Raw genomic sequence first — 19,509 nt, 5'->3', positions numbered from 1 at the left:
TACGTGAACAAGGACTGGGAAAAAAAGTGTTTGTTGTACTGAATTATTCATAATAGCAAATTTCATTGTAACAAGGTCAACAAAACACTAACCTTGGCTTAGATCTATTTTTGTTGGAATATAGTTACTCTAAGTTCAGTGTGACAGAATTTGACCTATTTCTATAATTTATAGACAACATTATACACATTATAATTTTATATTTAAAACACAGGTACTGTGTATACAATTCACACAGAGAGTAGAAATTCTTACAAATTTCTGTTATTTCTTTATTGCATTTTACATTTATTTATATTGTAAATGTGGGTTTTTCCTAATGTGTTTGAAATCTACAATCCTACCTGCTACCTATCGCCCAAGTTATCACTGGGGTTAAATACGGAGTTTAATGATGGGCCTAAAAGTTTAATCAAAATAATAATTTTTGAAAACTTAGTAACACTTACTTCTCTTGGATAAAGGAATGGCAGTTGATAAGAACGGATTAATCTACTTTGTTGATGGAACCATGATCAGAAAAGTTGATCAAAATGGAATCATATCAACTCTCCTGGGCTCTAATGATCTGACGTCAGCCAGACCTTTAACTTGTGACACTAGCATGCACATCAGCCAGGTAGTTAAAATATTAAGCTGAATTGTTTGTTTTTCTTCTAAGTGACCTGATTTACTGTGTCAGTAGACTGTGATGGCACCATGTTAAATTGCGTAGATCATGTGTGGCAGTAGTTGTGATAAACCTGTTCCGAAAAAACATATCTCAGGAGCTAATAAAAAGGTATCTTCTTCTATAGTTCTGCATTTGATGAATTTTATTAGCTACAGAACAGTTATCACTAAGAAATGCCAAGCATTTGTAAGAAAATGCCATTAAAGTAGCAGTATGCAGGTATTCCAAAAAGAACAAAACTGCTTCAATCTTTAGTGCTTTAAATGCATGAGCTTCTTAGGCAGTAGAGAGAACCCAGCACGATCCATCCCAAGGGACTTATATTTGGCATTAGGAACTTTACTATTGGCCTGATTGAAAACACAATGGAACACTAATGTATTCATAACGTAGAAAGCCCTCACGTTTGGTGGTTATTACTAACAGGAACATATGTGTTCATATCTCATCGATATCTATTAACTTACTATTGAGACTTTCATTAGCTATTTGGCTATAACTTGCAAATCTCTCAATAAGCTGCATTTTTAAATAAAATGTTATTTCCTACATTTGTTTTCACTCAGAATTTTCAAGTTTATTTTACTGTAGCTACTCAAAAAACAACTTTAAAACAGTTTATCAAATTAAGGGTAATTTCCCCAAATGGTCTAGTTTACTCTTCTGGCAAATTAACTGCAGTACAGTAACTGACTGACCAGACCATCTCTTTTTTTTATCAGGTTCGTCTGGAATGGCCCACTGACCTAGCCATTAACCCGATGGATAACTCCATTTATGTCCTGGATAATAATGTAGTTTTACAGATCACTGAAAACCGTCAAGTGCGTATCGCTGCTGGACGGCCCATGCACTGCCAGGTTCCAGGAGTGGAATATTCTGTGGGGAAGCACGCAGTTCAGACGACACTGGAGTCAGCCACTGCTATCGCTGTGTCCTACAGTGGGGTCCTGTACATTACAGAAACGGATGAAAAGAAAATCAACCGAATAAGGCAGGTCACAACAGATGGGGAGATCTCCCTCGTTGCTGGAGTACCTTCAGAGTGTGACTGCAAAAACGATGCCAACTGTGACTGTTATCAGAGTGGCGATGGCTATGCCAAAGATGCCAAACTTAGTGCTCCGTCTTCCCTCGCTGCTTCTCCAGATGGCACCCTGTATATTGCAGATCTCGGAAACATTCGGATCCGGGCCGTGTCGAAGAATAAGCCTTTACTTAATTCTATGAACTTTTATGAAGTTGCCTCCCCAACGGATCAAGAACTCTATATCTTTGACATCAATGGCACTCACCAGTATACTGTAAGTTTAGTCACTGGTGACTACCTGTACAATTTTAGCTACAGCAATGATAACGATATCACTGCTGTGACCGACAGCAATGGCAATACCCTTAGAATCAGACGGGACCCGAATCGGATGCCAGTTCGAGTGGTGTCTCCAGATAACCAAGTGATATGGTTGACCATAGGAACAAACGGATGTTTGAAAAGCATGACTGCTCAAGGACTAGAATTAGTTTTGTTTACTTACCATGGCAATAGTGGCCTTTTAGCCACTAAAAGCGATGAAACTGGATGGACAACATTTTTTGAGTAAGTATATCAGAATTCTACTTTGATTATAAAATACCGCGATATAATAATATAATCTAAAATAATAATATAATCTTTAAAAGATCTAGGTTTTGGGGGGCCTGGAGCTTCTATAATTTGGGCTCATTTTTTCGGATAAAGAAGACAAAATTAGCCGCAGGGCCTTGGAAGGGCCCCATGTAAGCGAGAAGCCCTGAAACTCAAGTTTCATTAGCGTCATAGCAAATCTGCCTCTGCTTAAGGATGAACATTTTGCTTCACACAGACCTAATATATTAGCAGCAAACCTTTCAAGAACACACTACAGCTTTGGTTTTAGGCATGAACTCTTTGGGTTTACATTTGCCCGTGTGATAAGGCTGGTGATGTTGAGAGCTGTCAGTGAAGAAGAACTTTAAAAACATTTGCAATGAACCTGGTTGATTATTACATCAGTACTACAAATGTTGTTTTCTTTTTTCTTTTTTTCCTTTTTTTTCAACTACAGTTGACATACAACATTATATTGGTTTCAGGTGTACAACATAGCGGTTAGACATTTCTATAACTTACAAAGTGATCACCCTGATAAGTCTAGTACCCATCTGACACCATACGGAGTTATTACAATGTTATTGTAATTGCCTCCCCATTATTTTCATAACTGTCATTGTATTGCTTAATTCCTTTACCTTTTCACTCATCCCCCAAATTCCCCCCTCATCTGGCAACCATCAGTTTGTTCTCTGTATCTATGAGTTTTGTTTGTTTGATTATTTTGTTTTATAGATTCCCGTAAGTGAAATCATATGGTATTTGTCTTTCTCTGTTTGACTTACCTCACTTAGCATAAAACCTTCTAGGTTCATCCATGTTGTCACAACTGTAAAGATTTCATTATTTTTTATGACTGAGTAATATTCCATTGTAGATATGTACCACATCTTCTTTATCCATTCGTCTATTGATGGGCACTTTGGTTGCTTCCACATCTTGGCTATTGTAAATAAAGCGGCAGTGAACATAGGTGTGTATATATCTTTTCAAATTAGTGTTTCAGATTTTTTTCAGATAAATACCCAGAAGTTGAATTGCTGGGTTATACAGTAGTTCTAATTTTAATTTTTTGAGGAACCTCTATACTGTTTTCTATAGTAGCTACACCAATTTACAATCCCACCAACAGTGCACAAGGGTTTCCTTTTCTTCACATCCTCACCAACATTTATTTGTTGATGTATTAGTGATAGCCATTCTGACAGGTGTGAGGTGACATCTCATTGTGGTTTTGATTTGTATTTCCCTGGTGTTTAGTCATGTTGAGCATTTTTCATATATCTGTTGGTTATCTGTATGTCCTCTTTGGAGAAATGTCTCTTCAGATCCTCTGCCCATACAAATGTTATTCTTATTAAATAGAAGGGCTTAATTTTTTATAATCAGTTACTGGAGAATCTAAGCTGCATTTAAAAGAGCCTTACCACTAATGCAAATCAGGAATTGCTGGTCGCTCTGAAAGCATATGAAAAAGTATGAAGCTCATCCAGCCAGGGAATTCTACTAAATACGTGGAGCAGTGGCCCAGGCAATGTGCTGTTTGAACAGTCATGTTTTTTGAGGTCAATCATAATGAAATGAAAATTAGCTATTGTATATTTTATGGTATACGTACTTTGCAGAGAATGCATTTATAAAATTATTTTCGATTACTTGTTCACTGCACAAACCATAAGGGAAAATTAGATATACAGAGATGGCATGTTGACAAATGCAAAATACTCCTTGAAATGAATATTGACTTCCTTAGTGTGATTTTTATAATGATATGCTGAGGCAAAAGTATTTTCTGTAGGAGCACACCTCTAAAATTATAATAAAAGTCAGTAGAAAAAATGATCCAATAAACAAATATTTTTGTACAACTTTTCTGGAATGGATCTTGTACAGAAAGCTTAGTTCTCTGGTAGCTTGAATTGCTATTCTTTTTTGACAGATTCCCTTTTAATAAAATGAATGTTACCCAGCAGCATGATTTTGTCAGAGAAACAAACCTTTCAACTGAATTACATTAAAATTCTGTTCTTAACATTCCTTTTGCTCGTTTTAGGATCGCAATAGGAAAGGAATAAATTGGAAGTTAATGGAAAGCACTTCCTTTGCACCATTTTCAAAGCGATAGTAGGCTCGGTTGCCAAAGAGGCAAAAAAGAGTACAGAAAAAGTGCTACCATCAGATGCGACTGGGCAGGAGAGCTGCCTTGATTATAAGATCTTCGGGAAATGATGGTGGCATTGGTAGGGTTTCAATTTAGTTGAAAGCAGGGGGAAAAATAGAGAAATAAGTTTTCGGTGCAGTCTGGGACCCAAGCTCTGCTCTGTGAGCCATTTTAGAACGCGTCCTTTTTTGTTCCCAGGAATTGACACCACACAAGTTCACCATGTGGGTTACTACTGACACATGAACTTCTTGCAGCAGGTACAGTGGTTTACCTGTGACCTACAAGTGACTTTTCCTCAAGTTTGGAAAATTAGACAAAGGGATATGCTCCATTGGTGGAGTTAGTATAAACAAATTTGGGATTTTTACCTTTTCTTTAAATATGGTGCACCGAAGACACATTTCTCTAATAAACACCCTCAAAGAACTTAAGGCTTAGTTGAGAAGCAGCATGACAGCTTAAAGTAGAGGCCGAGTTGGCAAGCCAATCTTGTGGATATAATGAATGGGCAAGCACTGTTTTAAAGAATAAAAGTTTTTAATTAAATATATCATAATCATATTTTCACTAATACAAACTTATGGCATCATATTTAAAGTATATCTATTAGATCATATTTAGATAAGTTACAGTAAAGGGAGCTATTATAAAAAGCATTTTAAAATATTTTAACAATATAAACCTCATAATTATATATATGTATGTGTGTTTAAGAATATAGTGCTTTAACACACCAGTGCTTAAAAAATAACTTTTCTAATAAAATTAACAGAAATATTGATTTTTAAAAACAGTGTTTCTGTTAACTTTCCTCTAGGTGCCCATAGCAAAGACACAACTAAAAGATTTCTAAGAAATATTTATGCACTTTACAAAACAGCATATTACATACAATATGAGACAGGAAAAAAATAGAGCACTTAACCTAATTCAAAACCATCATGTCAGAATGACAAATGACCATTTGTTTTCTTTCCATACATTCCTATAATTTGGCTGTAAAAGAACAAGGGCCCTCCTCTTCTGAGAGTGAGAAACTCTAAAACATAGCCAAAGAAGGGTGGGGAGTGTCATTAACATGCAGCTTCTCCAAAGCATGGTCCCTTCTGACACATTTTGTCTGCTTAAGTTTGAGATTGTCAATGGATAAATTCCACCCCTATCTCTACTCATCAGAGCCTTGACGATAGTTTCTGTTTATTTTATCCTGACTTCGACATGTGAGTAGATGTGAGGTCCCAGTAGAGGCTGTGGAGACTCAGAATCCTGCCAGACTTAACTTAGTATTTGTAGTTACTGGTGAGCTGGCAGACTCCCAGAGTACTAGTACATATTTGTAATAGTTTCCTTCCTATTTTTATAGTACTGTATGTCTAATTTAGACCTTCAAAGGGTACTTTATAATTTCATAAAGAAGGTATTTGAGAGTTTTCACAAGGGTCAGAGTTTTACCAAAACCGCAAAGAGACTGTGAAAAGAAACAACCATTCCCAACTGAAAAACTCCTGTTTTCTACAATTTTCATGACACCAGTCCCTAGAGCTGATACTTGTTCTATAATCATCTTACTGCACAAATACCTTGCAAAGAGAAATTAAACTTTTTAGCCCCAATTACTATTTGTACATGTCCAGCTTTCTGACTAGCCTAGTGTTTAAAATGCCTTCAGATTAAAGCTGTATAGGATAGAAACAGATGGGAAAAGACCCGGAATCGATAAAACTTGCCTGCTGACAAAAGTATAGTTACTATAATTTCTACCAGAGAAATTAAAAAGAGAACTAGCTCGAATTACTTACACGTTTTAATTTTACATTTTTTCTCAGTGTAAGGTTTAATGTACCGTTAACCTGTCACAGTACTGGTGTGAGTACAGAATAAAATGTGAAAGTATTTTATAAAACGCAAACTATTTAATTTCTTTATGGCTCCCACAATTCGTGGAATGTTGTAATGCATATGGAATTCTCTCCATAACTATGTCTTAGAGGAATAAACCAAAGATGTAGACAGGTGACTATTTATTTATAGAAAAGGGTCTGATAAAACCTATAGCAGGCCCTGGGCAAGGCTCCGTGGAAAAGGCCCCATATAAATACTCTCTTGCTTTCTGAGATAGTTCAGACCTCCCTGTACCAGTAGTTAATGCTGAAAATATTAACGCTTCCATTTTTGTTGTTGATTTTTAAAAATAGATTTACCCTATACACTATATAAATGTCTAACCAAAGTCCTGTATACTTGAAACTAGTAATAAAATAATTTTTTTAAATGACACAAAAAATCTTCTTAGCTTGAGTTGAATGCATATATTATATTATTATAGCTTTATATATAGCAATGTATAAATATTATCAATGTAAATGCTAAATATAACAATTGTTTAAAGCTAAAAAATAAGTAAATAAAACAAAATAGATTTACCCAATATTACACGTTTACCCACTTTTTTTTTCTTTATGAAATAAGGACTTTCTCAGTTGGTCTTATTATCACAATAATTAGTAAAAATATGACTTCATATTGATAGCACTTTCTTTTGAAATGTTAGTGTAAAGGAGTTAAGGAGTAAAGACAGAAAACGTTTCCTGTGCATATGCAGTTGGAATATATTGCTGTGCCTGGTGTCAGAAAGGGTGATTCTAGGATAAGAAAACCTGATACCTGACCCGAGCATATCATCAGTAACAAAATAGGCAAGAGTGACTTTTTAGGGAACATCAATAGCTTTTAAAGCACAAAGACCTTTATTTTATTTTCTTCTTGGCAGCAGTTTCTCTCCACGTGCTGGTAATTACATGTCCGCATTGCGATTCGTTAGAGAAGTGGCCAATATTCCTAAGCATGCTACTTGCTGGTGTGATAGGGAAACTATAGTGGGTATCAGATGGTTTATAACTCAGCTTTGAAATCTCTGAAATGTCTCGTGAACTGAATATTTATTACTGATTGAATAAGCTGTCTTGTCTGAGACCACCTCTTCACTGACTTGCTGTGCAGTAGACAGGATGTCCAGTTAGCTAATGGAGTCTCCTTGTGTGAGGACACTGTGATAAGCCTAGTTACTCCCTTCACTTAGTATTAAGAACTGTTCCATGCTTCTCTTCATACCATTTAAAAACAATTATCATACATTATAATTCCTTGGCTAGAGTAATTCCAGGGCAACCAAAAATATCTCACTTGCTAAAAATTTATTATTTAAAAAGTTCATACCCAAAGTGAAACCACAGTTCTTACACTTGAATGCACCCAAAAGCTAATCCAGTGTATTGAATCAGGCAATAGAATAAATTATTTAATTGTAAATGACATTTCACAGTTCTCTGCTTGCTTGCCCCATAAAATACAAACCATTTAGACATAGTAGAGGCTCTTCTATCTGGTTAAAGAAGTCAACATGGAAAAAAAAAGCCATGAGTTCTCGCTGATATGTACATGCACACCACCAGGTTGGTGACGGTTTTTCTATCTTGGAACTTTGACCATGTGGAGCTTTTCTATATGCAGGGCTGACTCTGTGATCTTTTGTGAGTTATATTCAGATTTACAGAGCAAATAAATGAGTTGCAGCTTTAACGCATTTATGTAGGTATATATGGGTCTCCAGCTTCTCATTTGGGTGCTTTATTGTCCCTCATTCGAGCTTAGCAATTTCAGAATGAGCTTCTGAACCATTTCTTTATAATGAACTTAACTCTGTATCCATGGCAAACCCACGAGTCTCGTCGACACTGGTTCTGACACTCTGTGAGAGAATCAAAGAAAGAATCTCAGAGGAGGAAGCAGACGCAGTGTGAGGGATGCCTGTGCTACAAATTCCAAACAGTGCACAGAAAGCTCAGATAATTTGGAAAACTCAATGACGTTTATTCCAAATTAGAAAGGACGTATCCATTCTCATTGACACTGAATCATGTCCAAATAGCCTGACATCAGTGCCATGTTATGTTCTCCTTATGTGTGTGTTACTATAATAGCTTCTGATGTTAGCAAAATTGTAGAGGCATCTTCCACAGGACAAAACTGAGAGGAAAACCTTTCCTTTGATAGGCGTCTGACATCCAACCCAAAAAACTCAAACGTTGAAACAGAAACTGCATTAAAGATAAAACAGCCCATTTTATAAATACTTATCTAAAAATGGTGCTTGGCTCCCCTCGTTTTTCTTTTTGCTTTTTCTTGCTGTCTTCACGGAGAGAAAAATTGGGGACATTAAGAATGATTCATAAGAGATTTTATCAGCAGATCACTCAAAATCGTGGGGAAATGCTATAGTCGATTTCCATTTTTGCTGTTTTGTTTAATTGTTTAATAATTTGGCTTTAAATTTTTAACCAGAATGTGTATTCCTGGGACATCAATAAAAAATATGTAAGCAACTGATTAAAATGGGTGCTGTGCATTTCGAACATCAACCTGAACATAACTAAGATAATACTTTTATTAATACTTGATTTAGTCCAATTTCCTTCTGCAGTCTAGTTTTGAGAAATAATTGGTTCTGTCTAGGTTTCAAAGCAGAAAGGGAAATGGGGAAATCGTGTTTTATTTAGATCATTCAAAAAAATCCCAGAAGAATTAAAAACAGATTCATCAGATTTTCTCTGTATATCTCAGTGCATAATAAAGCATAAAATTTCTGAGATATTCTTAGTAGAATTTGCAGGGTAGCGATAGTTACAGGACTGCATTAACTCTTTCGGTGTGTTCCGTTTAGAAAATTAATGTGCTGGATGTGCTCAATTGCTCCATAATGGTTCAAGAGTAAGTAAATGCAGCTTCCAAGTGTCGAATTCCCTGTTTAAACTAATTACGTACCTGTCTAAATTAGATGGACGATGTGATAGCCTCATAGCTGTGTGTATCAGCAGCTTCCCTTACACAGTGATTATCAAATGATATACCCTAAGACTGAGTTATATATACCTGCCATTTTAAAGGATTGTTAATAACAGGGCAAGAAATTTACACATTGGCAACCAGTGAAAGGGAACTTTTTATTTTATTTTTCACAATCACAGAACCAAAGATTAACAGTTGGCTCTTTTTTAGAGACTCTCGGCGTCTCTGGCTCATTCCATCATAATAAAATAAAAGCAACTTCAGCGGCCCTCAAACCTGGCTACCCTAACTCTTCGGCCTCCCAGAAAAGCATGTATTCCAGGATCCTAGAATGGTTTCAGGTCTGGAGGTTGCACATGCAGAACTAATGTGGACATTGTCCTTTTCTGAACTCTCTCCCAGGTTTCGGGGAGGCCATCTACGAGGGAGATAAGACTGAGAGGATACCACCCACACTTTTCACATCACCCTGATTCCTCTCTTCACGTGCCTCCCACCCGACACCACTACCACATCTCATAAACATACACTCACACACTTCAAAAGACTTCCTAGGCCTCAGGTTTGATAAATGTGTGGTTCTTAAAGTGAGATCTCAGAACTTCTGAGAAATGGTGATGTAAAGAAATACCGCTCTGTAACTCTGGCTAAAAACTAAATTTTATTCCCTTTAAATCTATCTTAAGAATTTAAGTCTATATAAATTAAGATTTTTTTTTTTCATCTCTGAGCCTTTTAAGGAAAAAGGGTATAAAAAGCCAAGGCCGAAAAAAACTTGTAGTATATCTAAAGGAATAATTAATTTAAGTATTTAATGAATACATGTCATGCATCAGCTAGAAGGAAGACCTTATTCTGTTTCGAACTCTAGAAAGAGAAGGAAGGAACCGAGTTCTAATAAAGGCAAACATAAGCCCTCCCTGAAATTAGAAGAAAGTTCTTTACTCATAGATGATGTTTTTAAGCTGGATCAGAGTTATAGTAACAAAAGAAAGGTTGCAAGAATGTTATAATCTGAAGGGACAAATGGCTAAGTGTCTAAATGCATGAGACAGTTCCTACCTAAATGAAAAAGTAGTCAGGATGACTAAATCTAAAACCTTTAAGACCCAAAGAAATGAGTTTATGCCATGGTTATTTATAATCCAGAACTAGTGAGAAAGGCTATACTCTACAGTTTATCTTCATGTACATATCTATATGTACATATTCGATTAAAGATGAATTCATTCAAACATTAATGTAATTAAGAATTCTGTTTTTTTAACTTAATTTTTAAAGTATACGTCATTCTCCTTAACACAAAGGTATACCCACAGACACGGTTAATCCCATTTGGCACTGGTCCAGGCACTTTTTCCAAAAGCAGTTATGCTGCCTTAAAGAAAATGAAAATCTTTAGAGCAAGTGAGAGTCTTTAAGTGTGACATTGCAAAAGCACACTGATTGGCAAATTATTAAATTATTTTAAACCTCATAGATATTGATAAGCTGAGAATTTTGTCTATGCCCTTTGGTCATCAAGCATTTTGCATTTATCCACTAATGCCCTGGCATTCATTTCTTCACCCATACACTTATTCATTCAATAAGAAATTGTTATGTGTCAGGTACTGGTGTTAGATGCTGGAGAATGCAGAGCTAAAAGACACATACCTTTGTTTCCAGGAGCTCGGGGTCCGCTGAGGGAGACAGAAGTAAATAATTCTAATAGTAAGTGCAAAGAGAGTCGTTAAATGTGTGTCGAAGGTATGGAGGAGCGTCCTAAATGGGTTTGGGGCCTGGGGACAGGCATGAGGTGAGAAAGCTTCCCAAGGGGATAAAATTTTAAGCTTGTTCTTGAGAGGTGTGAATAAAGGTCGGCGAGCAGAGGTAGAGTGTTTCCGCAGGCAGCTGAGCATGGCCGGTTTGGGAGAGAGCATGCAGCTCGGAGCATAGAATGTGGAGGGGAGTGGGAAGGCGAGACCGGAGAGGAGGGTCACCCTTCCGATCAGGCAGGGCTGTACCGACGTGTCTGGTGGGTCTTCCACGCGGGTACGCAGGGCTCTGACAAAGGAGTTTAACGGGAATGCGACACGTCCGTCTGGTGACAATCCAAGGATGGATTTGAGGCAGAAAAGTAGGCGGCTAAAAAAAGGGCAGGGGGAGTCAGGAGACAGTAAATCTAGTTAAGAAATGAAGGCCTGAACCAGGGATGGGCACTGAAATTACAGAAAAGGTGGTAGGTTAATCATTAGGAAATGAAATGTAACTTGGTGACTGCAAGAGAGGAGGGAGAAAGAGGATCTCCTTACTTAGGGACTTAGTGGGTAAGAGAAATATAGGCGAGCAGCAGGTTGGGAGACAAATGATGAGTTCAGATTTAGAAACTATGATTTTGAGGTTACGATAGCACAGTCTAGCATGTGGTCACAGATGGCTGCTTAGAACTTAGTCGAAGTCAGTTCTAGAGATGTGGATGTGAGAGCCATGGAAAGAGCTGAAGTCAAGAGTATGAAAGAAATCACACTGAAAAGGAGGGTGGAAGATCTAGTTACGCGATCTGGAGAATGTGCATATATGAATCTTCAAACTGGAGTTTCTTGTGGCTTAAAGCGGTACCTATGTTAGCCCTTGAGGATGTACCTTCTGCTACTAGGTACTGTGTCCCTAACTTTTTGAAACCTTCAACTCTGTGCTTCCCCTTGTGTATTACATCATTTTCTGCATTTACCCCCTTTCTTTACTCCCTTGTGCTCCTTAACTACCCAAGTTTGACTAGTCCTCTGCTCTCCCTTGCTCCTCACACTTGGCACGATATTCATTTTCTCTCGTAAAGCTTGTGAATAGACAACATCTTAGTCTAAATATTGTTTCACCTTAGATTCTGCATTCTCTCCAATGCTGCTGTTGTTTTTACTTTCAATTATTTCATATTCACCTCAGTTTTCCAAATTATTGACATTTCATTAGTTCCTTGGTGCCACTTTCTTTATGTTCTTTACCTGGTCTCTTTTCTGAGAGGCAGCATAGGATGACTGAAAAGGCACTGGACTTAGAAACTTAGGTTCCAGTTCTGATTTTGTCACTTACTGCTAATTGTGGGCAAGTCACAGCACCTCTTTAAAATTTTGTTCCCTCCCTATAAAATGAAAGACCTCTTAATAATTAAAACTCCCTTCCTACTCTAAAAAATCTGTGATTCTGACATTTCTTTTCCACTTTTCATAGATCCCTGTCAAGGCGTATTTCAAAAGAAACATCATTTAACACATTACCGAATTTCCCTTGCTAAAATTGTAAGGCATATTGCATTTCTATCAAATCTAATATCTTTTCTATTATGCCGGTACTATAATAGCAATTTATAATAATAAGTTTGATTTCTCTTTTCAAATGGACGAAAAAAAACAAAAACAAAAACAAAAACAAAAACAAAAAAACACCTTTCCAACTTACCATTAAGTCTGCCAAATCCCTCCTTGTCCTCACTCATTGCACAGCCATTTCCTGGGTGGGGAGTCTGTGCATGGTGGAACAAGGGCCAGAATACAAAGAAGGAGATAAAAGAGAAGGATGAATTTGTCTCTGAGCACTTCAGGGCCCTGTGGAATAAATCCAGGAGGATGAGGGCATGCACAGTTCTGTCTTACAGATTCTTTGGAGCAAAAATTTCCCTTGACATCAGCTGTCTAGCAAGTCTATATTTCAAGACCTGCATAAGACGTGTTATCTAAACAACTAAGATAAGCCTTGTTCATGTCAACCTTCCTCAGTCAAGAAATGAGTTTTTATTTTAATGACATATATGATTCTTCTCATAATGGTGGCTAACCCAGAATCTTTCAAACCCCAAAGGGAACTAATTCTGGAATGTCCTGACTTAGCTGCCTTTGTCTCAAGGCCTACGAATTTCAGAGCTGGGCATTATTGCTTTGTCAGGTCTCCCTGATATGGTAGTGACCATGTACGGAAAGAGGCACTGGGTCACTTTTCTTGAATTCAGTCTTTGAAAAATATGGCCTGTCTGTGACCATCTATCACAAGGCTCAATGTTCAAAACAAGAGCTGGACCGGAGGTGAGGAAGGCTATGTCCTTGTCTGTGCTCCTGAACTCATGTTATCGGAGGTGTTTGAAAACAAGACAATAGTGGCCTGACTGTGGACTACTGCCCTTTCTGGTTTTACTGAGTAAAGCACTGGTCAGAATTTGCCCATCAGCAAGACAGACCTCTGAATGAAATACAACAGCCACAGAGAAACTGAAGTAGGTGTTAGCTGCCTCTCCTGTCTCTCCCCCACCCCCACATGCAATTCTCCCTCTTTCTCATCAGGGTCCTCTTAGCACTTGAGACAAAAATCATGTAAAATCCTTCTTTCTTTTGTCTTTCTTATTTGCATTTTTCCTGTCATTTTTGTTAATACATAAATAGCAGTCAACTGAGTACCAGATGAACTCATGATTTAGGAGTTGAGTGATTGTTCTACTTACCTTAATGATGGAATCATTTTGCATGTTCTTTCCAGAACCTGATATTTTAGTACGTCCTCCTGACAGCATTACTGCTGAATTCAAAGAAATTGTGATTTGTCTATGAGATCATTGTTAAGATACATAAATCTCAGATTCACTCCTAGAATACTTAAATGTAAATTCTTTTGCTATTAGTGTTCCAAATCACATTATTGCACTTAGGATTCCAAGCCAGTCCACCATGAGAAGTTAAAATCAGGTTCTGTTCTGATTTTGCTGTTGGTGCGTGTCCTTCATCAGGAGTGAGGATTGAGTGATTGATGCATACGTTTTTGTTATGATAGGGTTAGTAATTGTGCTCCTCTTTACCACAATGACAGATAAGAAGCTGTTACACATTAGCATTGTGAAAAAAAAGCATTGCCAAACAGATGGCAAGATTGAGGGGATTTGGGGGGAGGGGGACTGCTGGCTGTTAAACTGTGAAAGGAAATTTGAACTGCAATAGATTGGAGAAAAGAGTCTCCCTCTGTGTAAGGGGCACAGTGGGAGAAGATAGGTTAGATGAGTCTTGAATGGGAGTCCTTCCTGTGATTCAAGTCCGAAAGCAGACAGGATGTACCCCCACTAAGCTTCTTTCAGAGTAGGCTTATTCTGGGATGGCCCTGGGGAAGACACAGAAGGGCCATTCATGACTAAATTTGATCATTATCTTATCCAGAGGCCTCCAGAGTGTACCCAAACCAACATCTCCTGCCGCCTCGCCTTCTCAAACAGGCTGAGTTTGACTGGAGAAACCAGTGATAACATACAATTAGCTGGCTCTCATTCACTCTTCCTAGGGGGAGAGAGAAAAGGTTTGGCAGAGGGGCACTGCCAACATCATACGAGTAAGTACGTAAATGTCTCATCTTTCAGACAGGCCAGTTCAATGTCAGGTTGCAGGGGCAAAGCACATACGCCACCTCTCCAGAGTTATAATTTAGTCTCATCTTCGGTTTACTTGCTTCTCTAACGCCCTGCTCAGATTTACACAGATTGTTTTCAAAGGCAGAAGATGATTTTAAAATCATAACATTTGATCAAAGAAGCAATCTTACGGGAAAGCACTGAAGACAATAGATAATCCTGTTGTTGAACTGTAAAGGAAATTTTCAAGAACTGCACACTGTTTCCACTTGAATAAATTTGCAATATCAATAGTCTATTGACGTGTGTTGGTAACAATCTAAGTCAGTCAATTTTCTCTCAGTTGAGGAGTCACTAAAGATGTTTAAGCAGAGAAGTATTATCATAGTGGTGTTTCAGAAGATTAACTTGGTATCAGTGAATATGGGAAGAGGCAAAAAGACCAGTTTTAAATCTAGGGCAGCTGTGAGAATGGGAAGATAAATCTCCGAGAGACATTATGAAGGAAAATTGAAGAGTTGGGAACTTCTTGTCTGTGAGGAGGAGAGAGGGAAAATTTCATGTCGGGACGAATACAGCATTTTCAACTAAAAATGGCTGAAGCTCTGATCTCTGGGGCCTTTGTCGATAATCCTACTGCTTAGGAAACTTGAAAAGAGATTTTCAAATGTACCACAAAGGCTAAAACAGCAAGTCTAGGCAAAAAACGCAATCAAAATTAAAGACGAACAAATAGATAAACATCAAATAAGGGCATCCCATCAGTGAAAGAGCAGAAGGTCATTAAGAGCCTGAGGGAGTTTGTCTTTTCCAGCAAGAGTCCTTTGTGAAGAGGGGTTAATCGGAAGCAGAAAGAATGTGCTGCGTTATGAATTCGAAGCTCGGAGGCTAAGGCCAGACGAGTGGAATGGAGATGATGAAGTTGATGTTCTGTTCGGATTCCCTAGAGCTTATCGCACTGTAAATTCAAAAAGCTAATGAAAGAAGACTACATCTCAAATATACAACCTAGGCGGGGCTAGTTCACCACCAAGGCCGAGCGACGTTAAGTAAAGCCACAAGATTGCACATTATCAGAGAATATGTCCAGAGGCATATGTTTGGTGGGAAGGCCTCTTTTAGTACCTAGGGCCCCAGCATGTCAGAGGACAGTTGGACATTTGCTGGTGTGTTGCATTTCTAATTTTGTTCCAGTAAAGAAGGATTCACCTGGCGTTTCTGAAAGTACCTGAAAGTCATCCCTGACTATTTATCATCTCTCACTTCCTTACCCAGAGTCCTCTGGTATTTTTAACATCTCTTATCTAGTTTTCATTTTCTCTTGACATAGGTGCTAATATGTAAAAAAAAAAAAAAAAAAAAAAAAGTTTTTACTGATCCACACTGAAATGACAAATAAATAAATAATGATGTGGACGATTTTCTCCTAAAGCTTTGCTTATTCCTTTTAAAGAACTGTCTCTCATCCTGAAGTTAGGTCCTTTCTATCTTCGATACATTTACATGACGTTCCTTTGTGAAATAATGAAGATGGCTGGCGGGTGATCGTTTCTATTTAAAAACTCTATGTTGGTTCTTGACTTGTTTTTCCCTTGGTTTGTAAAATGTGCGAGCCTGGGAAACACTCACTGCTTGCGCGGTCACCCTTCCCCTGGGCTCCTTCGACACTCCTTCGCTATCATGTTAGCCTGATTAAATCTTCGCTTTTCCCGCCGACACTGTTCTTCGGCTCGCCGGTCCCCAGTGATGGATCCCGCCCAAGGCCTCCCTCCTCCACGTGGTGGACCCTGCGTGGACCTCCCACTCCAGCCAGGCTCCTCTGCTCCCTGGCCGCGCTGTCCTTCCATCCTGGTTCCTCCGCACCCTCACCCTTGCTCCTTTCCCGGCTGCAATGCCGTCCCGGCCCTCTCTACCCAAGGCCCGCGTCGACTTCAAGGCTCTGCTTGGGTCCCCACCTTGATGTGGCCCTTCCTTCGCTGCTGCAGCATGACAAGACCCCTTCCTGCACTCCAGGCGCCGGGCGGTCGGTACCGCTCACATAGCACTCACTTTCAATAGTTAAGTTTTCATATGTATGAATGACTTCTTTCCCCAACCGGACACCTTGTGCTCTTCATATTCACAATCCCTTCCCACTGTAACTGGCCCATTGAGCTTAGAAGCTGTTAGGTGACTGGTTAGGAGAAGCTCTGAGGGCTCTTACACCAGCTTTCCTGGCCTGCCTTGTGCAAGCACTTCAGCCCCATTAGTGCCTTAACTCAGATTCACTCCTCCCAAGGCAAAATTCAGAACTTCCAGGGCTCAACTGTCAAGCTGGGCCACTAAGATCCCAGCTTAACATTATGTCAACCTAATTGCACAACCTACAAAGGTTACTTGTATTTTTATTTCCCAAAGAACCAAAGGCTAATAGGTTAGAGTCTGAACGTGCCGCATCCTGCGCTCTATCTCAGTGTGCTCAGCATCCTGTGATACAAAATGCCTGCCCAGCAGGACATGGAATGTGTGGCAAAGCCAATGAAAGAGCAGAGGCAAAGGTTGGAGAAATGCTTTCAGCAGGAGAAAGGTGACGTTCCCACTTTAGATTGAAAACATAAACCAGCAAAAGGGTTGAAAAAGGGCAGGTGAGTGACAGCGACAAGAAGGAATCGGCAAAGTGCTGGCAGGTGGCATCATCTGTATAAAGCTGTAGTCCTTCACTTCAAATCAAGTTCTGTGATTTACACAAAGGCTAATGGGCCTGGGGTCCGGCGCTTGAAAGATCCAATTATGGCCCAGTCATGAGTTGCAATCAGAGCCTGACCAAGTCACTTAACCACATCCTGTTTTCATTTTTCCATCCGTAAAATGGGGAGGAGGGGGTAATGGCATACTGAACTATCTTTTATTTAGGAGCATTCAAAAGGGTGTTAACGTCTTAAAAACACAATTAACATATTCTTCACATTATAGTATGAGAAACATAGGCAATGCAAGATTTATGTCCAGGTTAAGGTTTAACTTCAGGCTGGTTTTGTCAAATAATTGTATAAATAGACCTAGTCATGTTTGTTTCTTCAGGAGCAATAATTTCTTCAAAAAAGCAACAGTAGCTATAAACCATGCTGAGCTTCTTTCATTGATGCTTTAATCTGCTAGGGGCATTTCGGCTGGTGGGGAGGGGACGGAGCCTGCTTTTCTATTTCAGCTCTGCCTTTTATGGGTCCAAACAATGAGTACACTTAATGGCGGGTTTTCTTTCTCTTTATTTCTTCATCGTGCGCTTCTCTCTCCTGAGTGCCCGTTCCTGCCTCTGGCTAAGCAGCATGGCAAATTGTCAGAACAAGTCAGTCAAACCCATGATCTGACTGATATTGTTCCCAGTGCATTAATGGGATCAACCAATCACTGGCCCTGAACAGACATCACGGTCTCTCCTTCCTCCTTCCTTCCTTCCTTCCAAGCTCTACCATGACACTGCCCTTGCTGAATCTTCTCTACTTTTATTACCCGGGATCTTCTCCTAATTATTAACCCTATTTTTCAAAGCTAATTTTTTATACTCAAAAGCCCTCTCTCTTTTTATTACAAAATATCATTTAAGTGCTTTCTTCGACCCCTTATTCCCTCGTCACCCCATATTTATACCTATTATTATGATCCTCTCCACCTTTTCCCCCTCTGGTAACATGTATTTCACTATTAGATTCTTTCCCTACTAGTTCTGCATCTGGGCTTATTTGAGCTAGGACACGGTTCTTGTCTCCATTTCACTTAGACTTTTTATTAATGAAGCAGCCTTAGTATCAATCTGAAATCCAACCTTAAGTATATTGTCGTCCCAAGGAAATCCCTGGTTTTTCATCTGGTATTTGCATTTTTTTTCTTTCTTCAAACCACATTGTCATTTTTGAAATTTTCTCTGGTGCTACCACAAAGAGAAAACTCATAAAAAAAATTAATTATTTAGTAATATGTTGTATCTATAATGCATATTTATAATTATAGGACAGATTTTTAAAATAGATCTTAACATTTAAGTTATAAGTTCCTCATATTTATATGCTAAAAAATCAAGTATAATAAAAAGTAAATAATCTTTAAGTGTCAGGAAATATTACATTTCATTTCAGTAAAGATAATGAATGACCATTCAAAATATCACCCATTGCTATAATATCAGTATAGACCAGATAGATTATCACCACACCTACCAACATTTAAGTTCCAATTTACCATTATAAAGTATGTCAATAACTGAGAAATAAGAAAGTCTTTAAAAGACTTTATTTTATTAATTGGTTGAAGATGCCTCCAGATACTAAAAGAATATGTTTACATATGCAAATACATACATGCATGTATACCTGTTTTACAAAGTTGTATATATATTCATATTGCACTGCCATAGATAGCTTATGTTAGCAAAACTTTAAAAACTGATATAACGGTGAATTAAATCTACTTTGTGGAAAATATGGAGAAATACTAAGGAATTTAATACCAGCAAATATGTTCCCTTTGAAACAGCAAATTAGATGTGCAGGAGGATTTTGGTCACACTTCAAAGAATAATATGCTGAGATGGAGAGCTATTCTGTTTACTCTTGCTCTCACCGGTGAGGTTTTTCTATGTTAAACAGGCTTTTGATTACTTCAAAGCATGTTTGAAGTCCTCGTTCGGCATAGCTGTTACACAAAGACAAATATTCTTGCAAATTTGTGCAGCTAATATTGCTGCATGTTATATTTATAAGAAGGACCTACAGTTTCCTATTTAACACCAAGTTAATGCCTTTTTATTTAGCTATGACAGCGAAGGTCGTCTGACAAATGTTACATTTCCAACTGGAGTG

The 19,509-nt window shown here is 38.3% G+C and overlaps 1 protein-coding gene across 1 annotated transcript in view; it reads left to right on the top strand.

Moving 5' to 3' along the window:
* TENM3 (teneurin transmembrane protein 3) overlaps positions 1 to 19,509 on the top strand; it is a 426,084-nt gene that overhangs the window by 387,142 nt on the left and 19,433 nt on the right. The window contains exons 20-22 of the mRNA XM_023532882.1: positions 465 to 619; positions 1,396 to 2,270; positions 19,461 to 19,509. Coding sequence (XP_023388650.1) covers positions 465 to 619; positions 1,396 to 2,270; positions 19,461 to 19,509 — 1,079 coding nt within the window. The remainder of the gene's footprint in view (positions 1 to 464; positions 620 to 1,395; positions 2,271 to 19,460) is intronic.

This window comes from Pteropus vampyrus, unplaced genomic scaffold (genome assembly GCF_000151845.1).
Source record: "Pteropus vampyrus isolate Shadow unplaced genomic scaffold, Pvam_2.0 Scaffold92, whole genome shotgun sequence".
Taxonomy (NCBI): Eukaryota; Metazoa; Chordata; class Mammalia; order Chiroptera; family Pteropodidae; genus Pteropus; species Pteropus vampyrus.
Note: the sequence above shows the minus strand (reverse complement) of the source record. Positions and strands in the feature narration are given on the sequence as shown.